At 49.7% G+C, this 27,646-nt stretch overlaps 1 protein-coding gene across 1 annotated transcript; it reads left to right on the top strand.

The window, feature by feature from the left end:
* The first annotated feature begins 35 nt into the window (after window positions 1-35).
* Window positions 36-27,646, top strand: polr1d (RNA polymerase I and III subunit D). Its single transcript, XM_065020022.1, has 5 exons — window positions 36-141; window positions 18,112-18,209; window positions 22,726-22,802; window positions 24,275-24,357; window positions 27,399-27,646. Exons 1-5 carry the CDS (start codon window positions 40-42, stop codon window positions 27,444-27,446), a joined length of 408 nt encoding a protein of 135 aa, XP_064876094.1. The 5' UTR covers window positions 36-39; the 3' UTR covers window positions 27,447-27,646.

Genomic DNA, 27,646 nt, shown 5'->3' with positions numbered 1-27,646 from the left:
TGCAGCTACTTCCTGGTTGTGTCAGACCAACGTCACATTATGTCACATTTACGCGACGAAACAGGAAACTTTGCAGTCAAGTGTTTGTTTTTTTCAAGCATGGCGGGGGTAGATGGAGAAAAGAAATCGGTATTGGAGATGGTAAGTGTTGCGAACTACTTTATCGAACAGGGCATGAAAATATGCCTCTGAATAGTTTTCTGAAATGGTTCTCATGTTGTGCCATAATTCGGCAAAGGCAGCCTCATCGTGTAATAGCAGGCTGAGTTTTCCACGGTTCGTGTGGAAGAAGATTCACGGGCCCTGGTCATGATTTGACTACAGTAGCGTTATGTCAGACCAGGTACTGTTAACTCAAATAACCAATGTACATAATTATTTTAATTAAGCCTGATCCATACTGCCTGTGTTGCCAGTTATCTAGGGTTTGTTTTGACAACTCGTAAATGTAACCGGGAAGATACAACAACCTGTAATTTAGACAGCGTCCACTGGGGGATGTTTCCATTATATTTAGTTTATTTAAAGGCAAGTACACCTGTGTACGCCACTCTTCGTTGGGTCCAGAAGAATTAAGGCAGTTTATACAATTTAAAAAACATTACAATACATTCCGACTGTGTGCCCTCAAGCCACTTCTCCACCACTACCACATGTAAGGGATGTGAACCAGGATCCCTGGTTCGCACCCGGGTATGGGCAAGGGCACGGTTTAAAGTTATACTGTTACACACATATCTACAGTACAACGTGTGTGTGTTCACTGTTCCATAAGGTGTATTTTTATGTTGTTTTTTTAATCTACTTGTATCAGTTACCTGATGTGGAATAGAGTTCCATGTAGTTATGGCTCTATGTAGTACTGTGGAATAGAGTTCCATGTAGTCATGTCTCTATGTAGTACTGTGGAATAGAGTTCCATGTAGTCATGGCTCTATGTAGTACTGTGGAATAGAGTTCCATGTAGTCATGGCTCTATGTACTACTGTGGAATAGAGTTCCATGTAGTCATGTCTCTATGTAGTACTGTGGAATAGAGTTCCATGTACTCATGGCTCTATGTAGTACTGTGGAATAGAGTTCCATGTAGTCATGGCTCTATGTAGTACTGTGGAATAGAGTTCCATGTAGTCATGGCTCTATGTAGTACTGTGTGCCTCCCATAGTCTGTTCTGGACTTGGGGACTGTGAAGAGACCTCTGGTGACATGTCTTGTGGGGTATGCATGGGTGTCCGAGCTATGGGCCAGTAGTTTAGACAGACGGCTTGGTGCATTCAACATGTCAATACCTCTCATAAATACAAGTAGTGATGCAGTCAATCTCTCCTCCACTTTCAGCCATAAGAAATTGACATGCATATTATTAATATTAGCTCTCTGTGTACATTCAAGGGCCAGCAGAGTTGCAAAGAAATAGACTGGCCGATAAAAAGAAAAGATTAAGATGGGCAAAAGAACACAGACACTGGACTGAGGAACTCTGCCTAGAAGGCCAGCATCCCGGAGTCGCCTCTTCACTGTTGACGTTGACACTGGTGTTTTGCGGGTACTATTTAATGAAGCTGCCAGTTGAGGACTTGTGAGGTGTCTGTTTCTCAAACCAGACACTGAAATGTACTTGTCCTCTTGCTCAGTTGTGCACCGGGGCCTCCAACTCCTCTTTCTATTCTGGTTAGAGACAGTTTGCGCTGTTCTGTGAAGGGAGTAGTACACAGCGTTGTACGAGATATTCAGTTTCTTGGCAATTTCTTGCATGGAATAGCCATCATTTCTGAGAACAAGAATAGACTGATGAGTTTCAGAAGAAATATCTTTGTTTCTGGCCATTTTGAGCCTGTAATTGAACCCACAAATGGGCAGTTTTATTGTTTCTTTAATCAGGACAACAGTTTTCAGCTGTGCTAACATAATTGTAAAAGGGTTTTCTAATAATCAATTAGTCTTTTAAAATGATAAACTTGGATTAGCTAACACAACGTGCCATTGGAACACAGGAGTGATGGTTGTTGATAATGAGCCTCTGTAGCCTGTGTAGATATTCCATAAAAAATCAGGTGATTCCAGCTAGTAATTTACAACATTAACAATGTCTACACTGTATTTCTGATCAATTTGGTGTTTATTTTAATGGACAAAAATGTGCTTTTCTTTCAAAAACAAGGGCATTTCTTAGTGACCCCAAACTTTTGAACGGTAGTATAGGTTCAGAACTTTTATGAAATAGCACAGTTACAAATATAAATCATACTGGATGGACATCAGAAATAGAGGAAGGACTAAAAACAAACAAACAAAATATAACTAATGAAAAATAGATTGTCTGTACAATTTATATCATATGTATAAGATGGAAGTAGAAACCCTTGTTGTTTATTAGTTTACTCCAGTTAGGGGAGGGATGGTAGGGTTAGTGGAGGGATGGTAGGGTTAGTGGAGGGATGGTAGGGTTAGTGGAGGGATGGTAGGGTTAGTGGAGGGATGGTAGGGTTAGTGGAGGGATGGTAGGGTTAGTGGAGGGGGTTAGGGGGGGAGGGATGGTAGGGTTAGGGGAGGGATGGTAGGGTTAGTGGAGGGATGGTAGGGTTAGGGAGGGGGTTAGGGGAGGGATGGTAGGGTTAGTGGAGGGATGGTAGGGTTAGTGGAGGGATGGTAGGGTTAGGGAGGGATGGTAGGGTTAGTGGAGGGATGGTAGGGTTAGTGGAGGGATGGTAGGGTTAGTGGAGGGATGGTAGGGTTAGGGAGGGATGGTAGGGTTAGTGGAGGGATGGTAGGGTTAGTGGAGGGATGGTATGGTTAGGAGGGATGGGGGTTAGTGGAGGGATGGTAGGGTTAGTGGAGGGATGGTAGGGTTAGTGGAGGGATGGTAGGGTTAGTGGAGGGATGGTAGGGTTAGTGGAGGAGTGGTAGGGTTAGTGGAGGGATGGTAGGGTTAGTGGAGGGATGGTAGGGTTAGTGGAGGGATGGTAGGGTTAGGGGGAGGGGGTGGGGGAGGGATGGTAGGGTTAGTGGAGGGATGGTAGGGTTAGTGGAGGGATGGTAGGGTTAGTGGAGGGATGGTAGGGTTAGTGGAGGGATGGTAGGGTTAGTGGAGGGATGGTAGGGTTAGTGGAGGGATGGTAGGGTTAGTGGAGGAGTGGTAGGGTTAGTGGAGGGATGGTAGGGTTAGTGGAGGAGTGGTAGGGTTAGTGGAGGGATGGTAGGGTTAGTGGAGGGATGGTAGGGTTAGGGGAGGGATGGAGGAGTGGTAGGGTTAGTGGAGGGATGGTAGGGTTAGTGGAGGGATGGTAGGGTTAGTGGAGGGATGGTAGGGTTAGTGGAGGAGTGGTAGGGTTAGGGGAGGGATGGTAGGGTTAGTGGAGGGATGGTAGGGTTAGGGAGGGGGTTAGGAGGGATGGTAGGGTTAGTGGAGGGATGGTAGGGTTAGTGGAGGATGGTAGGGTTAGTGGAGGGATGGTAGGGTTAGTGGAGGAGTGGTAGGGTTAGTGGAGGGATGGTAGGGTTAGTGGAGGGATGGTAGGGTTAGGGGAGGGATGGTAGGGTTAGTGGAGGAGTGGTAGGGTTAGTGGAGGGATGGTAGGGTTAGTGGAGGAGTGGTAGGGTTAGGGGAGGGATGGTAGGGTTAGTGGAGGAGTGGTAGGGTTAGTGGAGGGATGGTAGGGTTAGTGGAGGAGTGGTAGGGTTAGTGGAGGGATGGTAGGGTTAGTGGAGGAGTGGTAGGGTTAGGGGAGGGATGGTAAAAAAAATATTTAAAAAATCAAATTTTATTTGTCACATACACATGGTTAGCAGATGTTAATGCGAGTGTAGCGAAATGCTTGTGCTTCTAGTTCCGACAATGCAGTGATAACCAACAAGTAATCTAACTAACAATTCCAAAACTACTGTCTTATACACAGTGTAAGGGGATAAGGAATATGTACATAAGGATATATGAATGAGTGATGGTACAGAGCAGCATACAGTAGATGGTATTGAGTACAGTATATACATATGAGATGAGTATGTAGACAAAGTAAACAAAGTGGCATAGTTAAAGTGGCTAGTGACATAAGAATGCAGTCGATGATCTAGAGTACAGTATATACATATGCATATGAGATGAATAATGTAGGGTAAGTAACATTATATAAGGTAGCATTGTTTAAAGTGGCTAGTGATATATTTACATCATTTCCCATCAATTCCCATTATTAAAGTGGCTGGAGTTGGGTCAGTGTCAATGACAGTGTGTTGGCAGCAGCCACTCAATGTTAGTGGTGGCTGTTTAACAGTCTGATGGCCTTGAGATAGAAGCTGTTTTTCAGTCTCTCGGTCCCAGCTTTGATGCACCTGTACTGACCTCGCCTTCTGGATGATAGCGGGGTGAACAGGCAGTGGTTCGGGTGGTTGATGTCCTTGATGATCTTTATGGCCTTCCTGTAACATCGGGTGGTAGGTGTCCTGGAGGGCAGGTAGTTTGCCCCCGGTGATGGTTGTGGAGACCTCACTACCCTCTGGAGAGCCTTACGGTTGAGGGCGGAGCAGTTGCCGTACCAGGCGGTGATACAGCCCGCCAGGATGCTCTCGATTGTGCATCTGTAGAAGTTTGTGAGTGCTTTTGGTGACAAGCCGAATTTCTTCAGCCTCCTGAGGTTGAAGAGGCGCTGCTGCGCCTTCTTCACGGGCTGTCAGTGTGAGTGGACCAATTCAGTTTGTCTGTGATGTGTATGCCAAGGAACTTAAAACTTGCTACCCTCTCCACTGATCCATCGATGTGGATAGGGGGTTCCCTCTGCTGTTTCCTGAAGTCCACAATCATCTCCTTAGTTTTGTTGACGTTGAGTGTGAGGTTATTTTCCTGACACCACACTCCGAGGGCCCTCACCTCCTCCCTGTAGGCCGTCTCGTCGTTGTTGGTAATCAAGCCTACCACTGTTGTGTCGTCCGAAACTTGATGATTGAGTTGGAGGCGTGCATGGCCACGGTCGTGGGTGAACAGGGAGTACAGGAGAGGGCTCAGAACGCACCCTTGTGGGGCCCCGTGTTGAGGATCAGCGGGAGGAGATGTTGTTGCCTACCCTCACCACCTGGGGGGATCAGGAAGTCCAGAACCCAGTTGCACAGGGCGGGGTCGAGACCCAGGGTCTCGAGCTTGATGACGAGCTTGGAGGGTACTATGGTGTTGAATGCCGAGCTGTAGTCGATGAACAGCATTCTCACATAGGTATTCCTCTTGTCCAGGTGGGTTAGGGCAGTGTGGTTGAGATTGCATCGTCTGTGGACCTATTTGGGCGGTAAGTTGGAGTGGGTCTAGGGTGTCAGGTAGGGTGGAGGTGATATGGTCCTTGACTAGTCTCTCAAAGCACTTCATGATGACGGAAGGAGTGCTACGGGCGGTAGTCGTTTAGCTCAGTTACCTTAGCTTTCTTGGGAACAGGAACAATCGTGGCCCTCTTGAAGCATGTGGGAACAGCAGACTGGTATAGGGATTGATTGAATATGTCCGAAACACACCGGCCAGCTGGTCTGGGCTCTGAGGCGCGGCTGGGGATGCCGTCTGGGCCTGCAGCCTTGCGAGGGTTAACACGTTTAAATGTCTTACTCACCTCGGCTGCAGTGAAGGAGGACCGCATGTTTTCGTTGCAGGCCGTGGCAATGTATTGTCCTCAGGGGCAAAAGTTATTTAGTCTGCCTGGGAGCAAGACATCCTGGTCCGTGACTGGGCTGGGTTTCTTCTTGTAGTCCGTGATTGACTGTAGACCCTGCCACATGCCTCTTGTGTCTGAGCCATTGAATTGAGATTCCACTTTGTCTCTGTACTGACGCTTAGCTTGTTTAATAGCCTTGGAGGGAATAGCTGCATTGTTTATATTCGGACATATTACCAGACACCTTGCCCTGATTAAAAGCAGTGGTTCGCGCTTTCAGTTTCAGGAATGCTGCCATCAATCCACGGTTTCTGGTTTGGGAATGTTTTTATCGTTGCTATGGGAGCGACATCTTGACGGTTCTAATGAACTCGCACACCGAATCAGCGTATTCGTCAATATTTCCATCTGGGCAATAGGGTGTCCCAGTCCACGTGATGGAAGCAGTCTTGGAGTGTGGAGTCAGCTTGGTCTGACCAGCGTTGGACAGACCTCAGCGTGGGAGCCTCTTGTTTTAGTTTCTGCCTGTAGGCAGGGATCAGCAAAATGGAGTCGTGGTCAGCTTTTCCGAAAGGGGGCGGGGCAGGGCCTTATATGGTCGCGGAAGTTAGAGTAACAATGATCCAAGGTTTTACCACCCCTGGTTGCGCAATCGATATGCTGGTAAAATTTAGGGAGTCTTGTTTTCAGATTAGCTTTGTTAAAATCCCCAGCTACAATGAATGCAGCCTCCGGATAAATGGTTTCCAGTTTGCAAAGAGTTAAATAAAGTTCGTTCAGAGCCATCGATGTGTCTGCTTGGGGGGGATATATACGGCTGTGATTATAATCGAGGAGAATTCTCTTGGAAGATAATGCGGTCTACATTTGATTGTGAGGAATTCTAAATCAGGTGAACAGAAGGATTTGAGTTCCTGTATGTTTCCTTCATCACACCATGTCTGTTAGTCATGAGGCATACGCCCCGCCACTCTTCTTACCAGAAAGATGTTTGTTTCTGTCGGGCGATGCGTGGAGAAACCCGTTAGCTGCACCGCGTCGGATAGCGTCTTCCCAGTAAGCCATGTTTCTGTGAAGCAGAGAACGTTGCAGTCTCTGATGTCCCTCTGGAATGCTACCCTTGCTCGGATTTCGTCAACCTTGTTGTCAAGAGACTGGACATTGGCAAGAAGAATGCTGGGGAGTGGTGCGCGATGTGCCCTTTTTGGAGTCTGACCAGAACACCGCCTCGTTTCCCTCTTTTTCGGGTCGTTTCCTTGGGTCGCTGATGCGATCCATTCCGTTGTCCTGTTTGTGGCAGAACACGGATCCGCGTCGGGAAAACATATTCTTGGTCGTACTGATGGTGAGTTGGCGCTGATCTTATATTCAGTAGTTCTTCTCGACTGTATGTAATGAAACCTAAGATGACCTGGGGTACTAATGTAAGAAATAACACGTAAAAAAACAAAAAACTGCATAGTTTCCTAGGAACGGAGGATGCGGCCATCTCAGTCGGCGCCGGAAGTACTAGTGGAGGAGGGTGGGGTTAGTGGAGGGTGGTAGGGTTAGGGGAGGGGTGGTAGGGTTAGTGGAGGAGGGGTGGGGTTAGTGGAGGGATGGTAGGGTTAGGGAGGGGTGGTAGGGTTAGAGGGGTTAGTGGAGGAGTGGTAGGGTTAGTGGAGGGTGGTAGGGTTAGGGAGGGTGGTAGGGTTAGTGGAGGAGGGGTGGGGTTAGTGGAGGGTGGTAGGGTTAGGGAGGGAGTGGTAGGGTTAGAGGAGGGGTTAGTGGAGGGTGGTAGGGTTAGTGGAGGGATGGTAGGGTTAGTGGAGGAGTGGTAGGGTTAGTGGAGGAGTGGTAGGGTTAGTGGAGGAGTGGTAGGGTTAGTGGAGGAGTGGTAGGGTTAGTGGAGGAGTGGTAGGGTTAGTGGAGGAGTGGTAGGGTTAGTGGAGGAGTGGTAGGGTTAGTGGAGGGTGGTAGGGTTAGTGGAGGGTGGTAGGGTTAGTGGAGGGTGGTAGGGTTAGTGGAGGGGTGGTAGGGTTAGTGGAGGGGTGGTAGGGTTAGTGGAGGAGGGTGGGGTTAGTGGAGGGGTGGTAGGGTTAGGGGAGGGTGGTAGGGTTAGAGGAGGGGTTAGTGGAGGAGTGGTAGGGTTAGTGGAGGGGTGGTAGTGTTAGGGGTGGTGGTAGGGGTGGGATGGTAGGGTGGTGGTAGGGTTAGTGGAGGGATGGTAGGGTTAGTGGAGGGATGGTAGGGTTAGTGGAGGAGTGGTAGGGTTAGTGGAGGATGGTAGGGTTAGGGAGGAGTGGTAGGGTTAGTGGAGGAGTGGTAGGGTTAGTGGAGGAGTGGTAGGGTTAGTGGAGGAGTGGTAGGGTTAGTGGAGGAGTGGTAGGGTTAGTGGAGGAGTGGTAGGGTTAGTGGAGGAGGGGGTTAGTGGAGGGTGGTAGGGTTAGTGGAGGGGTGGTAGGGTTAGTGGAGGGGTGGTAGGGTTAGTGGAGGAGGGTTTAGTGGAGGGGTGGTAGGGTTAGTGGAGGGTTAGAGGAGGGGTTAGTGGAGGGTGGTAGGGTTAGTGGAGGGATGGTAGGGTTAGTGGAGGAGTGGTAGGGTTAGTGGAGGAGTGGTAGGGTTAGTGGAGGAGTGGTAGGTTAGTGGAGGAGTGGTAGGGTTAGTGGAGGAGTGGTAGGGTTAGTGGAGGAGTGGTAGGGTTAGTGGAGGGGTGGTAGGGTTAGTGGAGGGGTGGTAGGGTTAGGGGAGGGTGGTAGGGGAGTGGAGGGGTGGTAGGGTTAGTGGAGGGGTGGTAGGGTTAGTGGAGGGGTGGTAGGGTTAGTGGAGGAGGTGGTAGGGTTAGTGGAGGGGTGGTAGGGTTAGGGAGGGGTGGTAGGGTTAGAGGAGGGGTTAGTGGAGGAGTGGTAGGGTTAGTGGAGGGGTGGTAGGTTAGGGGGTTAGGGGGAGGGTGGTGGTAGGGTTAGGGAGGATGGTAGGGTTAGTGGAGGGATGGTAGGGTTAGTGGAGGAGTGGTAGGGTTAGTGGAGGGATGGTAGGGTTAGTGGAGGAGTGGTAGGGTTAGTGGAGGAGTGGTAGGGTTAGTGGAGGGTGGTAGGGTTAGGGAGGAGTGGTAGGGTTAGTGGTGGTAGGGTTAGTGGAGGAGTGGTAGGGTTAGTGGAGGAGTGGTAGGGTTAGTGGAGGGTGGTAGGGTTAGTGGAGGGGTGGTAGGGTTAGTGGAGGGGTGGTAGGGTTAGTGGAGGAGTGGTAGGGTTAGTGGAGGGTGGTAGGGTTAGTGGAGGAGTGGTAGGGTTAGTGGAGGAGTGGTAGGGTTAGTGGAGGAGTGGTAGGGTTAGTGGAGGAGTGGTAGGGTTAGGGAGGGGTGGTAGGGTTAGAGGAGGGGTGGTAGGGTTAGTGGAGGGGTGGTAGGGTTAGGGGGAGGGGGTGGTAGGGTTAGAGGAGGGGGTTAGTGGAGGAGTGGTAGGGTTAGTGGAGGGGTGGTAGGGGTTAGTGGAGGGGTGGTAGGGTTAGAGGGAGGGGTTAGGTGGAGGGGTGGTAGGGTTAGTGGAGGGTGGTAGGGTTAGTGGAGGGTGGTAGGGTTAGTGGAGGAGGGATGGTAGGGTTAGTGGAGGGGTGGTAGGGTTAGGGGAGGGGTGGTAGGGTTAGAGGAGGGGGTTAGTGGAGGAGTGGTAGGGTTAGTGGAGGAGGGGTGGTAGTGTTAGTGGGGGTTAGGGGAGGGGTGGTGGTAGGGTTAGTGGAGGGATGGTAGGGTTAGGGAGGGGTGGTAGGGTTAGTGGAGGGATGGTAGGGTTAGTGGAGGAGTGGTAGGGTTAGTGGAGGGATGGTAGGGTTAGGGGAGGGGTGGTAGGGTTAGGGAGGGGTGGTAGGGTTAGGGAGGGGGTGGTAGGGTTAGGGGAGGGTGGTAGGGTTAGGGGAGGGGTGGTAGGGTTAGTGGAGGAGGGGTGGTAGGGTTAGTGGAGGAGGGGTGGTAGGGTTAGTGGAGGAGGGGTGGTAGGGTTAGTGGAGGAGGGTGGTAGGGTTAGAGGAGGAGGGGTGGTAGGGTTAGAGGGAGTGGAGGAGGGGTGGTAGGGTTAGTGGAGGAGGGTGGTAGGGTTAGTGGAGGAGGGGTGGTAGGGTTAGAGGAGGAGGGGTGGTAGGGTTAGAGGAGTGGAGGAGGGGTGGTAGGGTTAGTGGAGGAGGGGTGGTAGGGTTAGTGGAGGAGGGGTGTTAGGGTTAGTGGAGGAGGGGTGTTAGGGTTAGTGGAGGAGTGGTAGGGTTAGAGGAGGGGTGGTAGGGTTAGTGGAGGGGGTTAGTGGAAGGGGTTAGTGGAGGAGGGGTGGTAGGGTTAGAGGAGGAGGGGTGGTAGGGTTAGAGGAGGAGGGGTGGTAGGGTTAGAGGAGGAGTGGTAGGGTTAGTGGAGGGGTGTTAGGGTTAGTGGAGGAGGGGTGTTAGGGTTAGTGGATGAGGGGTGTTAGGGTTAGTGGAGGAGGGGTGGTAGGGTTAGTGGAGGAGGGGTGGTAAGGGTTAGAGGAGGAGTGGTAGGGTTAGTGGAGGGGGTTAGTGGAGGGGGTTAGTGGAAGGGGGTTAGTGGAGGAGGGGTGGTAGGGTTAGTGGAGGAGGGGTGGTAGGGTTAGAGGAGGGTGGTAGGGTTAGTGGAGGGGGTTAGTGGAGGGGGTTAGTGGAGGGGTGGGGGGGTAGTGGAGGGGGTTAGGGAGGGGTGGTAGGGTTAGTGGAGGAGGGTGGTAGGGTTAGAGGAGGAGGGGTGGTAGGGTTAGAGGAGGAGGGGTGGTAGGGTTAGAGGAGGAGGGGTGGTAGGGTTAGTGGAGGGGGTTAGTGGAGGGGGTTAGTGGAGGGGGTTAGTGGAAGGGGGTTAGTGGAGGGATGGTAAGGTTAGGGGAGGGATGGTAGGGTTAGTGGAGGGATGGTAGGGTTAGTGGAGGAGTGGTAGGGTTAGTGGAGGGATGGTAGGGTTAGAGGAGGAGGGTGGTAGGGTTAGAGGAGGAGGGTGGTAGGGTTAGAGGAGGGGGGTTAGGGTTAGAGGGGGTTTAGTTAGTGGAAGGGGGTTAGTGGAGGAGGGGTGGTAGGGTTAGTGGAGGAGGGGTGGTAGGGTTAGAGGAGGGGGTTAGTGGAGGAGGGGTGGTAGGGTTAGTGGAGGAGGGGTGGTAGGGTTAGAGGAGGGTGGTAGGGTTAGAGGAGGAGGGGTGGTAGGGTTAGAGGAGGAGGGGTGGTAGGGTTAGTGGAGGGGGTTAGTGGAGGGGTTAGTGGAGGGGGTTAGTGGAAGGGGTTAGTGGAGGAGGGATGGTAAGGTTAGGGGAGGGATGGTAGGGTTAGTGGAGGGATGGTAGGGTTAGTGGAGGGATGGTAGGGTTAGTGGAGGAGTGGTAGGGTTAGTGGAGGGATGGTAGGGTTAGGGGAGGAGGGGTGGTAGGGTTAGAGGAGGAGGGGTGGTAGGGTTAGAGGAGGGGTTAGGGGAGGGGGTTAGTGGAAGGGGGTTAGTGGAGGAGGGTGGTAGGGTTAGTGGAGGAGGGGTGGTAGGGTTAGAGGAGGGGTTAGTGGAGGAGGGGTGGTAGGGTTAGTGGAGGAGGGGTGGTAGGGTTAGGGGAGGGGTGGTGGTAGGGTTAGTGGAGGAGGGGTGGTAGGGTTAGGGGAGGGGGTTAGGGGAGGGGTGGTGGGGGTTAGTGGAGGGGTGGTAGGGTTAGGGGAGGGGTGGTAGTGTTAGGGTGGGGGTTAGGGGAGGGGTGGGGGTGTTAGTGGAGGGGTGGTAGTGTTATGGGGGGGGGTGGTAGTGTTAGGGGGGTTAGGGGAGGGGTGGTAGTGTTAGGGGGGTTAGGGGAGGGGTGGTAGTGTTAGGGGGTTAGGGGAGGGGTGGTGGTAGGGTTAGGGAGGGGTGGTAGTGTTAGGGGGTGGTAGGGTTAGTGGAGGGGTGGTAGGGTTAGGGGAGGGGTGGTGGTAGGGTTAGGGGAGGGGTGGTAGTGTTAGGGGGGGTGGTAGGGTTAGTGGAGGGGTGGTAGGGTTAGTGGAGGGGTGGTAGGGTTAGTGGAGGGGTGGTAGGGTTAGTGGAGGGGTGGTAGTGTTAGTGGAGGGTGGTAGTATAATATGTGTGAAATGCTTGATAATCTATTTCATATCAACAGAGAAGTATATTTTCTGGGTGATTTTAAATATTGACTGGCTATCATCAAGCTGCCCACTCAGGACTAAGGAAGGTGGGTACCAGGCTGAAAAGTACCACCGGCACCCGGTAACCCAAAACGGACGTCGTGCACCCGGTAACCCAAAACGGACGTTGTGCACCCGGTAACCCAAAGGCCCAAGAGAGAGTGGGCAACCCAGAGTCCGATAGCCCAAAAATAAGAAGCTTCAAACTGTAACCAGCACCTGTAATCAGTCAACCTATCAGGGTAGTTACAAACAGAACAGGAACTAAACCATCCAATTGTATTGACCACATCTTTACTAATCCCACAGAAATATTCTCTTATGTAGTATTCATACCCATCAGATGTAGTGATCATGATATAATAGCCATATCTAGGAAAACCAAAGTTTCAAAGACTTTACCTAAAATAGTGTATAACCGATCATACTAGAGGTTGTGATTCCTATGTTGAAGATGTGAAGAAATGGTCTGATGCGTGTGTAAATGAGATGCTCTGATACGTGTGTAAATGAGATGGTCTGATGCGTGTAAATGAGATGGTCTGATGCGTGTGTAAATGAGATGGTCTGATGCGTGTGTAAATGAGATGTGTAAATGAGATGCTCTGATGCGTATGTAAATGAGATGTGTAAATGAGATGGTCTGATGCGTGTGTAAATGAGATGCTCTGATGCGTGGAGTAAAACAAACATACAGTCAATAATACAGTATAAACAAGTCTATATACGATGTGAGCAAATGAGGTGAGATAAGGGAGGTAAAGGCAAAAAAGGCCATGGTGGCAATGTAAATAGAATATAGCAAGTAAAACACTGGAATGGTAGATTTGCAATGGAAGAATGTAGAAATAAAAATAATGGGGTGCAAAGGAGCAAAATAAATAAATAAATTAAATACAGTTGGGAAAGAGGTAGTTGTTTGGGCTAAATTATAGGTGGGCTATGTACAGGTGCAGTAATCTGTAAGATGCTCTGACAGTTGGTGCTTAAAGCTAGTGAGGAGATAAGTGTTTCCAGTTTCAGAGATTTTTGTAGTTCGTTCCAGTCATTGGCAGCAGAGAACTGGAAGGAGAGGCGGCCAAAGAAAGAATTGGTTTTGGGGGTGACCAGAGAGATATACCTGCTGGAGCCTGTGCTACAGGTGGGTGATGCTATGGTGACCAGCGAGCTGAGATAAGGGGGGACTTTACCTAGCAGGGTCTTGTAGATGACATGGCGCCAGTGGGTTTGGCGACGAGTATGAAGCGAGGGCCAGCCAACGAGATCGTACAGGTCGCAATGGTGGGTAGTATATGGGGCTTTGGTGACAAAACGGATTGCACAGTGATAGACTGCATCCAATTTGTTGAGTAGGGTATTGGAGGCTATTTTGTAAATGACATCGCCAAAGTCGAGGATTGGTAGGATGGTCAGTTTTACAAGGGTATGTTTGGCAGCATGAGTGAAGGATGCTTTGTTGCGAAATAGGAAGCCAATTCTAGATTTAACTTTGGATTGGAGATGTTTGATATGGGTCTGGAAGGAGAGTTTACAGTCTAACCAGACACCTAAGTATTTGTAGTTGTCCACGTATTCTAAGTCAGAGCCGTCCAGAGTAGTGATGTTGGACAGGCGGGCAGGTGCAGGTAGCGATCGGTTGAAGAGCATGCATTTAGTTTTACTTTTATTTAAGAGCAATTTGAGGCCACGGAAGGAGAGTTGTATGGCATTGAAGCTTGCCTGGAGGGTTGTTAACACAGTGTCCAAAGAAGGGCCAGAAGTATACAGAATGGTGTCGTCTGCATTAAGGTGGATCAGAGACTCACCAGCAGCAAGAGCGACCTCATTGATGTATGCAGAGAAGAGAGTCGGTCCAAGAATTGAACCCTGTGGCACCCCATAGACTGCCAGAGGTCCGGACAGCAGACCCTCCGATTTGACACACTGAACTCTATCAGAGAAGTAGTTGGTGAACCAGGCGAGGCAATCATTTGAGAAACCAAGGCTGTCGAGTCTGCCGATGAGGATGTGGTGATTGACAGAGTCGAAAGCCTTGGCCAGATCAATGAATACGGCTGCACAGTAATGTTTCTTATCGATGGCGGTTTAGATATCGTTTAGGACCTTGAGCGTGGCTGAGGTGCACCCATGACCAGCTCTGAAACCAGATTGCATAGCAGAGAAGGTATGGTGAAATTCGAAATGGTCGGTAATCTGTTTGTTGACTTGGCTTTCGAAGACCTTAGAAAGGCATGGTAGGATAGATATAGGTCTGTAACAATTTGGGTCTAGAGTGTCCCCCCCTTTGAAGAGGGGGATGACCGCAGCTGCTTTCCAATCTTTGGGAATCTCAGACGACACGAAAGAGAGGGTGAACAGGCCAGTAATAGGGGTGGCAACAATTTCGGCAGATAATTTTAGAAAGAAAGGGTCCAGATTGTCTAGCCCGGCTGATTTGTAGGGGTCCAGATTTTGCAGCTCTTTCAGAACATCAGCTGAACGGATTTGGAAGAAGGAGAAATGGGGAAGGCTTGGGCGAGTTGCTGTGGGGGGTGCAGTGCTGTTGACCGGGGTAGGAGTTCTCCATGGACTTTACAGTGTCCCAGAAGTTTTTTGAGTTAGTGTTGCAGGAAGCAAATTTCTGCTTGAAAAAGCTAGCCTTGGCTGTTCTAACTGCCTGTGTATAATGGTTTCTAGCTTCCCTGAACAGCTGCATTATCACGGGGACTGTTCGATGCTAATGCAGAACGCCATAGGATGTTTTTGTGTTGGTTAAGGGCAGTCAGGTCTGGGGAGAACCAAGGGCTTTATCTGTTCCTGGTTCTAAATTTCTTGAATGGGGCATGTTTATTTAAGATGGTTAGGAAGGCATTTTTTAAAAATATCCAGGCATCCTCTACTGACGGGATGAGATCAATATCCTTCCAGGATACCCCGGCCAGGACGATTAGAAAGGCCTGTTCGCTGAAGTGTTTCAGGGAGCGTTTGACAGTGATGAGTGGAGGTCGTTTGACCGCTGACCCATTACGGATGCAGGCAATGAGGCAGTGATCGCTGAGATCTTGGTTGAAGACAGCAGAGGTGTATTTAGAGGGCAAGTTGGTTAGGATGATATCTATGAGGGTGCCCGTGTTTAAGGCTTTGGGGGGGTACCTGGTAGGTTCATTGATCATTTGTGTGAGATTGAGGGCATCAAGTTTAGATTGTAGGATGGCTGGGGTGTTAAGCATGTTCCAGTTTTGGTCGCCTAGCGGCACAAGCTCTGAAGATAGATGGGGGACAATCAGTTCACATATGGTGTCCAGAGCACAGCTGGGGGCAGAGGGTGGTCTATAGCAGGCGGCAACGGTGAGAGACTTGTTTTTAGAGAGGTGGATTTTTAAAAGTAGAAATTCAAATTGTTTGGGTACAGACTTGGATAGTAGGACAGAACACTGCAGGCTATCTTTGCAGTAGATTGCAACACCGCCCCCTTTGGCAGTTCTATGATGATGATGAATGGAAAATAAATCTGGCAACACAGCAGATTGGCAAACATACAGAGAAATCACGTAACTAAACAAAAATAAGAAACTATACTATGGAATAAAGATGCATTCTATAAGGAATGATAGTGAAAAGGAGTAGCGAAGAGAGAAGAGAAGCTAACTGAGTTCCATCTTTCATTGAGACTGATGGCTCATTCATAACAAAACCCTTTGATATTGCCAAGCGCTTTAATAATGATTTTGAGGAAAGTTAGGCATGACCTTCAAAACAACATGCTGATCCTTCATATTCCTGCATAACGGACCAAAACAATGAAAGATGAGGGCTGTAGTTTTGAATTTGTGTGGATGAGGTGAAGAAGATATTTGCGATCTATGAATTAGGACAAACCACCTGGAACTGAACTTGGATATTAAGTTGGTACTGGAATACATTGCGATGCTATTTGGCACATCTTCTATCTAAGCCTAGAAGACTGAGTGTGCTCTTAGGCCAAAGGTCATTACGCTGCACAAGAAAAATAAAAGCACCCTATATTGATTCCCATAATTTACCTTACCATGGCTGGACAGTTACCTATCCAATATAACAGAGGGTTTTCTTTAATGGAAGCCTCTCTAATGCAAATTCAGTTGAATGTGGTGTACCGCAGGGCAGCCGGCTTGGGCCATTATTGTTTTCTGTGTGACCTTAATACTAATGACCTTCCACTGACCTTGAATAAAGTCTGTGTATCCATGTACGCTGTCAACTGAACAGTGTACATGTCGGCTGCAACAGTAAAATTGTTTTAGAATGGGTAACTAGCAACAGTAAAATTGTTTTAGAATGGGTAACTAGCAACAGTAAAATTGTTTTAGAATGGGTAACTAGCAACAAAAGTAAAGTGTAAAGTGCTTACCTTGTTATGGCTGCAATCCCGTTAACGGGTTAAGTGTCATCAACAACCGCTGAATAGCATAGCGCTACCTACATTCAATGAATATTACTAAAAAGATTTATATTCATGAAATCACAAGTGCAGTATAGGAAAACACGGTTTAGCCTTTTGTTAATCCACCTGTCGTGTCAGATTTAGAAATTATGCTTTACAGCGAAAGCAATCCAAGCGTTTGTGTAAGTTTATCGATCGCATGACAAAACATTAGCATCAGGTAGCTTGGTCACGAAAATCAGAAAAGCAATCAAATTAATCGTTTACCTTTGATGATCTTCGGATGTTTTCACTCACGAGACTCCCAGTTACCCAACAAATTTTCCTTTTGTTCCATAAAGATTAGTTTATATCCAAAATACCTCCGTTTGTTTGGCGCGTTATGCCTAGAAATCCACAAGAAAGAGTGGTCACGACAACGCAGACAAATTCCAAATAGTTTCCATAATGTCCACAGAAACATGTCAAATGTTTTTTATAATCAATCCTCAGGTTGTTTTTAAAATATATAATCGATAATATATCAACCGCAAATGTCTTTCACAGTAGGAGAGGAAAAGCAATAGCTGTCCAAACTCTGTTGCGCGAGCAGCAAAACTCATGTGACCACTTGACGCAATGTTATCTTTCTGGCTCATTTTTCAAAATAAAAGCCTGAAACAAAGCGATAGGAAAAGGAATCTGGTTGATATCCCTTTAAATGGAGCAAAGGGAGGCTATGGGACATGGAGTTTTCAAAATAGAAGCCACTTCCTGTTTTGATTTTCCTCAGGGTTTCGCCTGCAATATCAGTTCTGTTATACTCACAGACAATATTTTGACAGTTTTGGAAACTTTAGAGTTTTCTATCCAATACTAATAATAATATGCATATATTAGCAACTGAGACTGAGGAGCTGGCCGTAATGATGTAAATGTTTACAATGGGCACCTTTTCATCCAAGGTACTCAATACTGCCCCCTGCAGCCAAATGAAGTTTTAAGTAAAAATACTTTAAAGTACTACTTAGGTATTTTTGGGGGATATCTGTACTTCACGATAAATATTTTTTCTTCACTACATTTGTAAAGAAAATCTTGTACTTTTTACTCTATTTTCCCAACACCCAAAAGTACTCATTACATTTTGAATGCTTAGCAGGACAGGAAAATGATCACATTCACACTATTATCAAGACAACTCGTGGTCATCCCTTGTGCCTCTGATCTGAAGGACTCACTGAGCATCTTTTGTAAACGACATCTGAGTGTTGGAGTGTTCCCTTGGCTAAATTGTACATGTACGTTTGATACTTAAGTATATTTATAACCAAATACTTTTAGACTTTTACTCAAGTAATATTTTACTGGGTAAATTTCACTTTTAGAAAACGGGGGTGTATAGTAATAGTTATAGAGTATGGTGTTTTATAGACAGTAGAAAAGGTGTGGACAGCAGTAGTTATATAGGATGATTAACTAGAATACAGTGTATAAATAAGTGGGTAAAACAGTATCTATTAGTGTGACAAGTGTTGAATGAAAGTGTCTACGTGAATGACTACGTACATAGATTGCTTCCCTGAGGTGCAGGGTAGAGTACCGGGTGTTAGCCGGCTAGTGACTAAGGTTCAGGGTAGAGTACCGGGTGTTAGCCGGCTAGTGACTAAGGTTCAGGGTAGAGTACCGGGTGTTAGCCGGCTAGTGACTAAGGTTCAGGGTAGAGTACCGGGTGTTAGCCGGCTAGTGACTAAGGTTCAGGGTAGAGTACCGGGTGTTAGCCTGCTAGTGACTAAGGTTCAGGGTAGAGTACCGGGTGTTAGCCTGCTAGTGACTAAGGTTCAGGGTAGAGTACAGGGTGTTAGCCGGCTAGTGACTAAGGTTCAGGGTAGAGTACCGGTGTTAGCCTGCTAGTGACTAAGGTTCAGGGTAGAGTACTGGGAGGTGGCTGTTTAAGGGTCTGATTGTTGTATCTGTGTCCCCAGGTGCAGGCTGATGGAACAGACGAAGGCTGTGTGACGTTTGTTCTTCATGAGGAGGATCACACTCTGGGGAACTCTCTACGTTACATGGTTATGAAGAGGTTAGTCCCTGACCTTTAACCTCTAACCCTAACTCCCTCTGCTACAACGTCATGGAGAGGTTATTACCTGACCTTTAACCCCTAACCCCCTCTGCTACAACGTCATGGAGAGGTTATTACCTGACCTTTAACCCCTAACCCCCTCTGCTACAACGTCATGGAGAGGTTATTACCTGACCCTTAACCTCTAACCCTTACTCCCTCTGCTACAACGTCATGGAGAGGTTATTACCTGATCTCTAACCCCAACTCCCTCTGCTACAACGTCATGGAGAGGTTATTACCTGAACTCTAACCCCTAACCTCTAACCCCAACTCCCTCTGCTACAACGTCATGGAGAGGTTATTACCTGACCTCTAACCCCTAACCTCTAACCCCAACTCCCTCTGCTACAACGTCATGGAGAGGTTATTACCTGACTTCTAACCCCTAACCTCTAACCCCAACTCCCTCTGCTACAACGTCATGGAGAGGTTATTACCTAACCTCTAACCCCTAACTCCCTCTGCTACAACGTCATGGAGAGGTTATTACCTGACCTCTAACCCCTAACCTCTAACCCCCTCTGCTACAACATCATGGAGAGGTTATTACCTGACCTCTAACCCCTAACCTCTAACCCCCTCTGCTACAACGTCATGGAGAGGTTATTACCTGACCTTTAACCCCTAACCCCCTCTGCTACTACATCATGGAGAGGTTATTACCTGACCTCTAACCCCTAACTCCCTCTGCTACAACGTCATGGAGAGGTTATTACCTGACCTCTAACCCCTAACCTCTAACCCCCTCTGCTACAACATCATGGAGAGGTTATTACCTGACCTCTAACCCCTAACCTCTAACCCCTAACCCCCTCTGCTACAACGTCATGGAGAGGTTATTACCTGACCTTTAACCCCTAACCCCCTCTGCTACTACATCATGGAGAGGTTATTACCTGACCTCTAACCCCTAACTCCCTCTGCTACAACGTCATGGAGAGGTTATTACCTGACCTCTAACCCCTAACCTCTAACCCCAACTCCCTCTGCTACAACGTCATGGAGAGGTTATTACCTGAACTCTAACCCCTAACCCCCTCTGCTACAACGTCATGGAGAGGTTATTACCTGACCCTTAACCTCTAACCCCTAACCCCCTCTGCTACAATGTCATGGAGGTTATTACCTGACCCTTAACCTCTAACCCCTAACCCCCTCTGCTACAACGTCATGGAGAGGTTATTACCTGACCTCTAACCCCTAACCTCCTAACCCCTAACCCCCTCTGCTACAACGTCATGGAGAGGTTATTACCTGACCCTTAACCTCTAACCCCCTAACCCCTCTGCTACAACGTCATGGAGAGGTTATTACCTGACCCTTAACCCAACTCCTCTGCTACAACGTCATGGAGAGGTTATTACCTGACCTCTAACCCTAACCTCCTAACCCCAACTCCCTCTGCTACAACGTCATGGAGAGGTTATTACCTAACCTGACCCCTAACTCCCTAACGTCATGGAGAGGTTATTACCTGACCTCTAACCCCTAACCTCTAACCCCCTCTGCTACAACATCATGGAGAGGTTATTACCTGACCTCTAACCCCTAACCCTAACCCCTAACCCCTCTGCTACAACGTCATGGAGAGGTTATTACCTGACCTTTAACCCCTAACCCCTAACCCACTCTGCTACTACATCATGGAGAGGTTATTACCTGACCTCTAACCCCTAACTCCCTCTGCTACAACGTCATGGAGAGGTTATTACCTGACCTCTAACCCCTAACCTCTAACCCCAACTCCCTCTGCTACACGTCATGGAGAGGTTATTACCTGAACCCCCCTAACCCCTCTGCTACAACGTCATGGAGAGGTTATTACCTGACCCTTAACCTCTAACCCCTAACCCCTCTGCTACAACGTCATGGAGGTTATTACCTGACCCTTAACCTCTAACCCCTAACCCCCTCTGCTAACCCATAACCCCTCTCCTCTAACCCCTAACCCCTCTGCTACAACGTCATGGAGAGGTTATTACCTGACCCTTAACCTCTAACCCCTAACCCCTCTGCTACAACGTCATGGAGAGGTTATTACCTAACCCCTAACCCCTCTGCTACAACGTCATGGAGAGGTTATTACCTGACCCTTAACCCCTAACCCCAACTCCCTCTGCTACAACGTCATGGAGAGGTTATTACCTACCCTAACCCCTCTGCTACAACGTCACGGAGAGGTTATTAACTACCTCTAACCCCTAACCCCTCTGCTAACCCCTAACTCCCTCTGCTACAACATCATGGAGAGATTGTTACCTGACCCTTAACCTTAACCTCTAACCCCTAACCCCCTCTGCTAAACGTCATGGAGGTTATTACCTGACCCTTAACCTCTAACCCCTAACCCCTCTGCTACAACGTCATGGAGAGGTTATTACCTGACCCTTAACCTCTAACCCCTAACCCCCTCTGCTACAACGTCATGGAGAGGTTATTACCTAACCCCTAACCCCTCTGCTACAACATCATGGAGGTTATTACCTGACCCTTAACCTCTAACCCCTAACCCCTCTGCTAACGTCCCAACCCCTCCCCCTCTGCTACAACGTCATGGAGAGGTTATTACCTGACCTCTAACCTCCCCCTAACCCCTCTGCTACAACGTCATGGAGAGGTTATTACCTGACCCTTAACCTCTAACCCCTAACCCCTCTGCTACAACGTCATGGAGAGGTTATTACCTGACCCTTAACCTCTAACCCCTAACCCCTCTGCTACAACGTCATGGAGAGGTTATTACCTGACCTCTAACCCTAACTCCCTCTGCTACAACGTCATGGAGAGGTTATTACCTGACTCCTAACCTCTAACCCCCTCTGCTACAACGTCATGGAGAGGTTATTACCTGACCTCTAACCCCTAACCTCTAACCCCAACTCCCTCTGCTACAACGTCATGGAGAGGTTATTACCTGAACTCTAACCCCTAACCCCCTCTGCTACAACGTCATGGAGAGGTTATTACCTGACCCTTAACCTCTAACCCCTAACCCCTCTGCTACAACGTCATGGAGAGGTTATTACCTGACCCTTAACCTCTAACCCCTAACCCCCTCCTGCCCCTCTGCTACAACGTCATGGAGAGGTTATTACCTGACCTCTAACCCCTAACCTCTAACCCCTAACCCCCTCTGCTACAACGTCATGGAGAGGTTATTACCTGACCTCTAACCTCTAACCCCTAACTCCCTCTGCTACAACGTCACGGAGAGGTTATTAACTAACCTCTAACCCCAACTCCCTCTGCTACAACGTCATGGAGAGGTTATTACCTAACCTCTAACCCCTAACTCCCTCTGCTACAACGTCATGGAGAGGTTATTACCTGACCTCTAACCCCCTCTGCTACAACGTCATGGAGAGGTTATTACCTGACCCTTAACCTCTAACCCCTAACCCCCTCTGCTACAACGTCATGGAGAGGTTATTACCTGACCCTTAACCTCTAACCCCTAACCCCCTCTGCTACAACGTCATGGAGAGGTTATTACCTGACCCTTAACCTCTAACCCCTAACCCCCTCTGCTACAACGTCATGGAGAGGTTATTACCTGACCTCTAACCCCTAACCCCCTCTGCTACAACGTCATGGAGAGGTTATTACCTGACCCTTAACCTCTAACCCCTAACTCCCTCTGCTACAACGTCATGGAGAGGTTATTACCTGACCCCTAACCTCTAACCCCTAACCCCCTCTGCTACAACGTCATGGAGAGGTTATTACCTGACCTCTAACCCCTAACTCCCTCTGCTACAACGTCATGGAGAGGTTATTACCTGACCCCTAACCTCTAACCCCTAACCCCCTCTGCTACAACGTCATGGAGAGGTTATTACCTGACCCTTAACCTCTAACCCCTAACTCCCTCTGCTACAACGTCATGGAGAGGTTATTACCTGACCCCTAACCTCTAACCCCTAACCCCTCTGCTACAACGTCATGGAGAGGTTATTACCTGACCTCCCCTAACTCCCTCTGCTAACCCCTAACCCCTAACTCTAACCCCTAACCCCCTCTGCTACAACGTCATGGAGAGGTTATTACCTGACCTTAACCTCTAACCCCTAACCCCCTCTGCTACAACGTCATGGAGAGGTTATTACCTGACCTCTAACCCCTAACTCCCTCTGCTACAACGTCATGGAGAGGTTATTACCTGACCCTTAACCCTAACTTAACCCTAACCTCTGACCTCTAACCCTAACTTCCTCCGCTTCATGATCAGGTTAGTCCTTGACACCCTAACCTCTGACCCTTAACCCTGGGCAACCAAGCTCCTCTGATACACAGGGCCATAATCCAGGCCTAGCCCCCGCTCCACAGCCACCACTGAGATGTGTTGTAGGTGTCCACCTTGCCATTAGGTGGGCTTGGTTTATCCTTGGTTATATTGCTCCCTCCTATGTAATGCCTCGCCATAGTGATGGGTCTTACTGTGTGTAATGGTCTGTTTCTGCTGTGTGTTTAGCCTGGATGTAGACTTCTGTGGTTACAGCATCACTCACCCCTCTGAGAGCAAAATCAACTTCCGCATCCAGACCCGAGGTACGTAGGAGACAACTCTCCTACACCCTCTGTTCTTCTTTCCTACACCCTCTGTCCTTCTCTCCTCCACCCTCTGTCCTTCTCTCCTCCACCCTCTGTCCTTCTCTCCTCCACCCTCTGTCCTTCTCTCCTCCACCCTCTGTCCTTCTCTCCTCCACCCTCTGTCCTTCTCTCCTCCACCCTCTGTCCTTCTCTCCTCCACCACCCTCTGTCCTTCTCTCCTCCACCCTCTGTCCTTCTCTCCCTCCACCCTCTGTCCTTCTCTCCTCCACCACCCTCTGTCCTTCTTCTCTCCACCCTCTGTCCTTCTCTCCACCACCCTCTGTCCTTCTCTCCTCCTCCACCCTCTGTCCTTCTCTCCTCCACCACCCTCTGTCCTTCTCTCTCCTCCACCACCCTCTGTCCTTCTCTCCTCCACCACCCTCTGTCCTTCTCCTTCCTCCACCCCCTCTGTCCTTCTCTCCTCCACCCTCTGTCCTTCTCTCCTCCTCCACCCTCTGTCCTTCTCTCCTCCACCCTCTGTCCTTCTCTCCTCCTCCACCCCCTCTGTCCTTCTCTCCTCCACCACCCTCTGTCCTTCTCTCCTCCTCCACCCTCTGTCCTTCTCTCCCCCTCCACCCTCTGTCCTTCTCTCCCCTCCCTCCACCCTCTGTCCTTCTCTCCTCCACCCTCTGTCCCTCTCCCCTCCACCCTCTGTCCTTCTCTCCCCCCACCCTCCCTCCACCCTCTGTCCTTCTCTCCCCTCCCTCCACCCTCTGTCCTTCTCTCCCCCTCCCTCCACCCTCTGTCCTTCTCTCCCCTCCACCCTCCACCCTCTGTCCTTCTCTCCCTCCTCCCTCCACCCTCTGTCCTTCTCTCCCCTCCCTCCACCCTCTGTCCTTCTCTCCCCCTCCCTCCACCCTCTGTCCTTCTCTCCCCTCCCTCCACCCTCTGTCCTTCTCTCCCCCTCCCTCCACCCTCTGTCCTTCTCTCCCCCTCCCTCCACCCTCTGTCCTTCTCTCCCCTCCCTCCACCCTCTGTCCTTCTCTCCCCCCTCCCTCCACCCTCTGTCCTTCTCTCCCCCTCCCTCCACCCCCTGTCCTCCCTCCACCCCCTCCTTCCCCTCCCTCCACCCCCTGTCCTTCTCTCCCCCTTCCTCCACCCCCTGTGTTTCTCTCCTCCACCCCTGTGTTTCTCTCCTCCACCCTCTGCCCTGTGTCCTTCTCTCCTCCACCCACTCTGCCCTGTGTGTGTGTGTAACACAGCTACTTGCTGCCTAATAGAAATCCCCAGTCAGCATGTTTCCTGTCGGTCTACAGTAAAGACAGCATGTCATTCTATTGGTGGGATGTCCTGTAGCCACTAGCCTCCACAGCTTTTACAAACTATTACCTGTATGTGTCGGCTGACGAGCCTCGGATGTTATTCTTGTGTGTGTGTGTGTGTGTGTCTCTGTCTGTCTGTCTGTCTCTGTCTGTCTCTGTGTGTTCCAGGTGGGGTTCCAGCTGTGGAACCTTTGAGAAGAGGACTGAATGAGCTCAGTGATGTCTGTCAACACGTCCTCAACACCTTCCAGGTACCACCATCCTTCCAACCCTGTGGGGACAGGGTCTGTGGGGACAGGGTCAGTGGGGACAGGGTCAGTTATAACAGTAGTGGGGACAGGGTCAGTGGGGACAGGGTCAGTTATAACAGTAGTGGGGACAGGGTCAGTGGGGACAGGGTCAGTTATGACAGTAGTGGGGACAGGGTCAGTGGGGCCAGGGTCAGTTATAACAGTAGTGGGGACAGGGTCAGTGGGGACAGGGTCAGTTATAACAGTAGTGGGGACAGGGTCAGTTATAACAGTAGTGGGGACAGGGTCAGTTATAACAGTAGTGGGGACAGGGTCAGTTATAACAGTAGTGGGGACAGGGTCAGTTATAGCAGTAGTGGGGACAGGGTCAGTGGGGACAGGGTCAGTTATAGCAGTAGTGGGGACAGGGTCAGTGGGGACAGGGTCAGTTATAGCAGTAGTGGGGACAGGGTCAGTTATAACAGTAGTGGGGACAGGGTCAGTTATAACAGTAGTGGGGACAGGGTCAGTTATAGCAGTAGTGGGGACAGGGTCAGTTATAACAGTAGTGGGGACAGGGTCAGTGGGGACAGGGTCAGTTATAGCAGTAGTGGGGACAGGGTCAGTTATAACAGTAGTGGGGACAGGGTCAGTGGGGACAGGGTCAGTAGGGACAGGGTCAGTGGGGACAGGGTCAGTTATAGCAGTAGTGGGGACAGGGTCAGTTATAACAGTAGTGGGGACAGGGTCAGTTATAACAGTAGTGGGGACAGGGTCAGTTATAACAGTAGTGGGGACAGGGTCAGTTATAACAGTAGTGGGGACAGGGTCAGTGGGGACAGGGTCAGTTATAGCAGTAGTGGGGACAGGGTCAGTTATAGCAGTAGTGGGAACAGGGTCAGTTATAACAGTAGTGGGGACAGGGTCAGTGGGGACAGGGTCAGTGGGGACAGGGTCAGTTATAACAGTAGTGGGGACAGGGTCAGTTATAACAGTAGTGGGGACAGGGTCAGTGGGGACAGGGTCAGTGGGGACAGGGTCAGTGGGGACAGGGTCAGTGGGGACAGTAGTGGCGACAGGGTCAGTGGGGACAGGGTCAGTTATAGCAGTAGTGGGGACAGGGTCAGTGGGGACAGGGTCAGTTATAACAGTAGTGGGGACAGGGTCAGTGGGGACAGGGTCAGTGGGGACAGGGTCAGTGGGGACAGGGTCAGTGGGGACAGGGTCAGTTATAGCAGTAGTGGGGACAGGGTCAGTTATAACAGTAGTGGGGACAGGGTCAGTGGGGACAGGGTCAGTGGGGACAGGGTCAGTTATAGCAGTAGTGGGGACAGGGTCAGTTATAACAGTAGTGGGGACAGGATCAGTTATAACAGTAGTGGGGACAGGGTCAGTTATAACAGTAGTGGGGACAGGGTCAGTTATAACAGTAGTGGGGACAGGGTCAGTGGGGACAGGGTCAGTTATAGCAGTAGTGGGGACAGGGTCAGTTATAGTAGTGGGAACAGGGTCAGTTATAACAGTAGTGGGGACAGGGTCAGTGGGGACAGGGTCAGTGGGGACAGGGTCAGTGGGGACAGGGTCAGTTATAACAGTAGTGGGGACAGGGTCAGTGTAGTGGACAGGGTCAGTGGGGACAGGGTCAGTGGGGACAGGGTCAGTGGGGACAGGGTCAGTGGGGACAGTGGCGACAGGGTCAGTGGGGACAGGGTCAGTTATAGCAGTAACAGGGTCAGTGGGGACAGGGTCAGTTATAACAGTAGTGGGGACAGGGTCAGTTATAACAGTAGTGGGGACAGGGTCAGTTATAACAGTAGTGGGGACAGGGTCAGTGGGGACAGGGTCAGTTATAACAGTAGTGGGGACAGGGTCAGTGGGGACAGGGTCAGTGGGGACAGGGTCAGTTATAGCAGTAGTGGGGACAGGGTCAGTTATAACAGTAGTGGGGACAGGGTCAGTTATAACAGTAGTGGGGACAGGGTCAGTTATAGCAGTAGTGGGGACAGGGTCAGTTATAACAGTAGTGGGGACAGGGTCAGTTATAACAGTAGTGGGGACAGGGTCAGTTATAACAGTAGTGGGGACAGGGTCAGTTATAACAGTAGTGGGGACAGGGTCAGTTATAACAGTAGTGGGGACAGGGTCAGTGGGGACAGGGTCAGTTATAGCAGTAGTGGGGACAGGGTCAGTTATAGCAGTAGTGGGAACAGGGTCAGTTATAACAGTAGTGGGGACAGGGTCAGTGGGGACAGGGTCAGTGGGGACAGGGTCAGTGGGGACAGGGTCAGTGGGGACAGGGTCAGTTATAGCAGTAGTGGGGACAGGGTGGGGACAGGGTCAGTTATAACAGTAGTGGGGACAGGGTCAGTTATAACAGTAGGGGGACAGGGTCAGTTATAACAGTAGTGGGACAGGGTCAGTTATAACAGTAGTGGGGACAGGGTCAGTGATAACAGTAGTGGGGACAGGGTCAGTTATAACAGTAGTGGGGACAGGGTCAGTTATAACAGTAGTGGGGACAGGGTCAGTTATAACAGGGGGGACAGGGTCAGTTATAACAGTAGTGGGGACAGGGTCAGTTATAACAGTAGTGGGGACAGGGTCAGTTATAACAGGGTCAGTTATAACAGGGACAGGGTCAGTTATAGCAGTAGTGGGGACAGGGTCAGTGGGGACAGGGTCAGTGGGGACAGGGTCATTATAACAGTAGTGGGGACAGGGTCAGTGGGGACAGGGTCAGTGGGGACAGGGTCAGTGGGGACAGGGTCAGTGGGGACAGGGTCAGTTATAACAGTAGTGGGGACAGGGTCAGTTATAACAGTAGTGGGGACAGGGTCAGTTATAACAGTAGTGGGGACAGGGTCAGTTATAACAGTAGTGGGGACAGGGTCAGTTATAACAGGGACAGGGTCAGTGGGGACAGGGTCAGTTATAACAGTAGTGGGGACAGGGTCAGTGGGGACAGTTATAACGATTAGATCTCTGCTGTTGAACTGATAGATGTACCTGCTGTGTTATTGGGTTAACGTGTGTGTGTGTGTGTGTGTGTGTGTGTGTTGTAGAGGAGTGTGAGTGAGTTCAGGTCACAACAGGAGGACGTCATGGATTGAGGAGCCCACTGCTGACCCAGCGGGAGCGTTGACGGGATATGAAACACACAACTCTGTATTTCTATCCTAATGCTGTACATTGTTGATAGTTAAGATAAATGATTTATTTTCCCAATGAACCAATATGTTGTATTAATATTGGAGGAGTATCCTGTCGGCATTCTGTTTGTCTAAACTTTAGTAAAGTGTTTTATCAGAGA

This window comes from Oncorhynchus nerka, linkage group LG6 (genome assembly GCF_034236695.1).
Source record: "Oncorhynchus nerka isolate Pitt River linkage group LG6, Oner_Uvic_2.0, whole genome shotgun sequence".
NCBI lineage: Eukaryota > Metazoa > Chordata > Actinopteri > Salmoniformes > Salmonidae > Oncorhynchus > Oncorhynchus nerka.
This window is presented reverse-complemented; position numbering and strand designations above follow the sequence as displayed.

Bases quoted from the DNA above. Each gene is read 5' to 3' on its own strand.
- polr1d (XM_065020022.1), top strand. From the start codon at position 40: ATGTCACATTTACGCGACGAAACAGGAAACTTTGCAGTCAAGTGTTTG. The intron at 22,803-24,274 runs GTACGTAGGAGA...TGTGTGTTCCAG, and splicing joins CTTCCGCATCCAGACCCGAG to GTGGGGTTCCAGCTGTGGAA. The intron at 24,358-27,398 runs GTACCACCATCC...TGTGTGTTGTAG, and splicing joins ACGTCCTCAACACCTTCCAG to AGGAGTGTGAGTGAGTTCAG.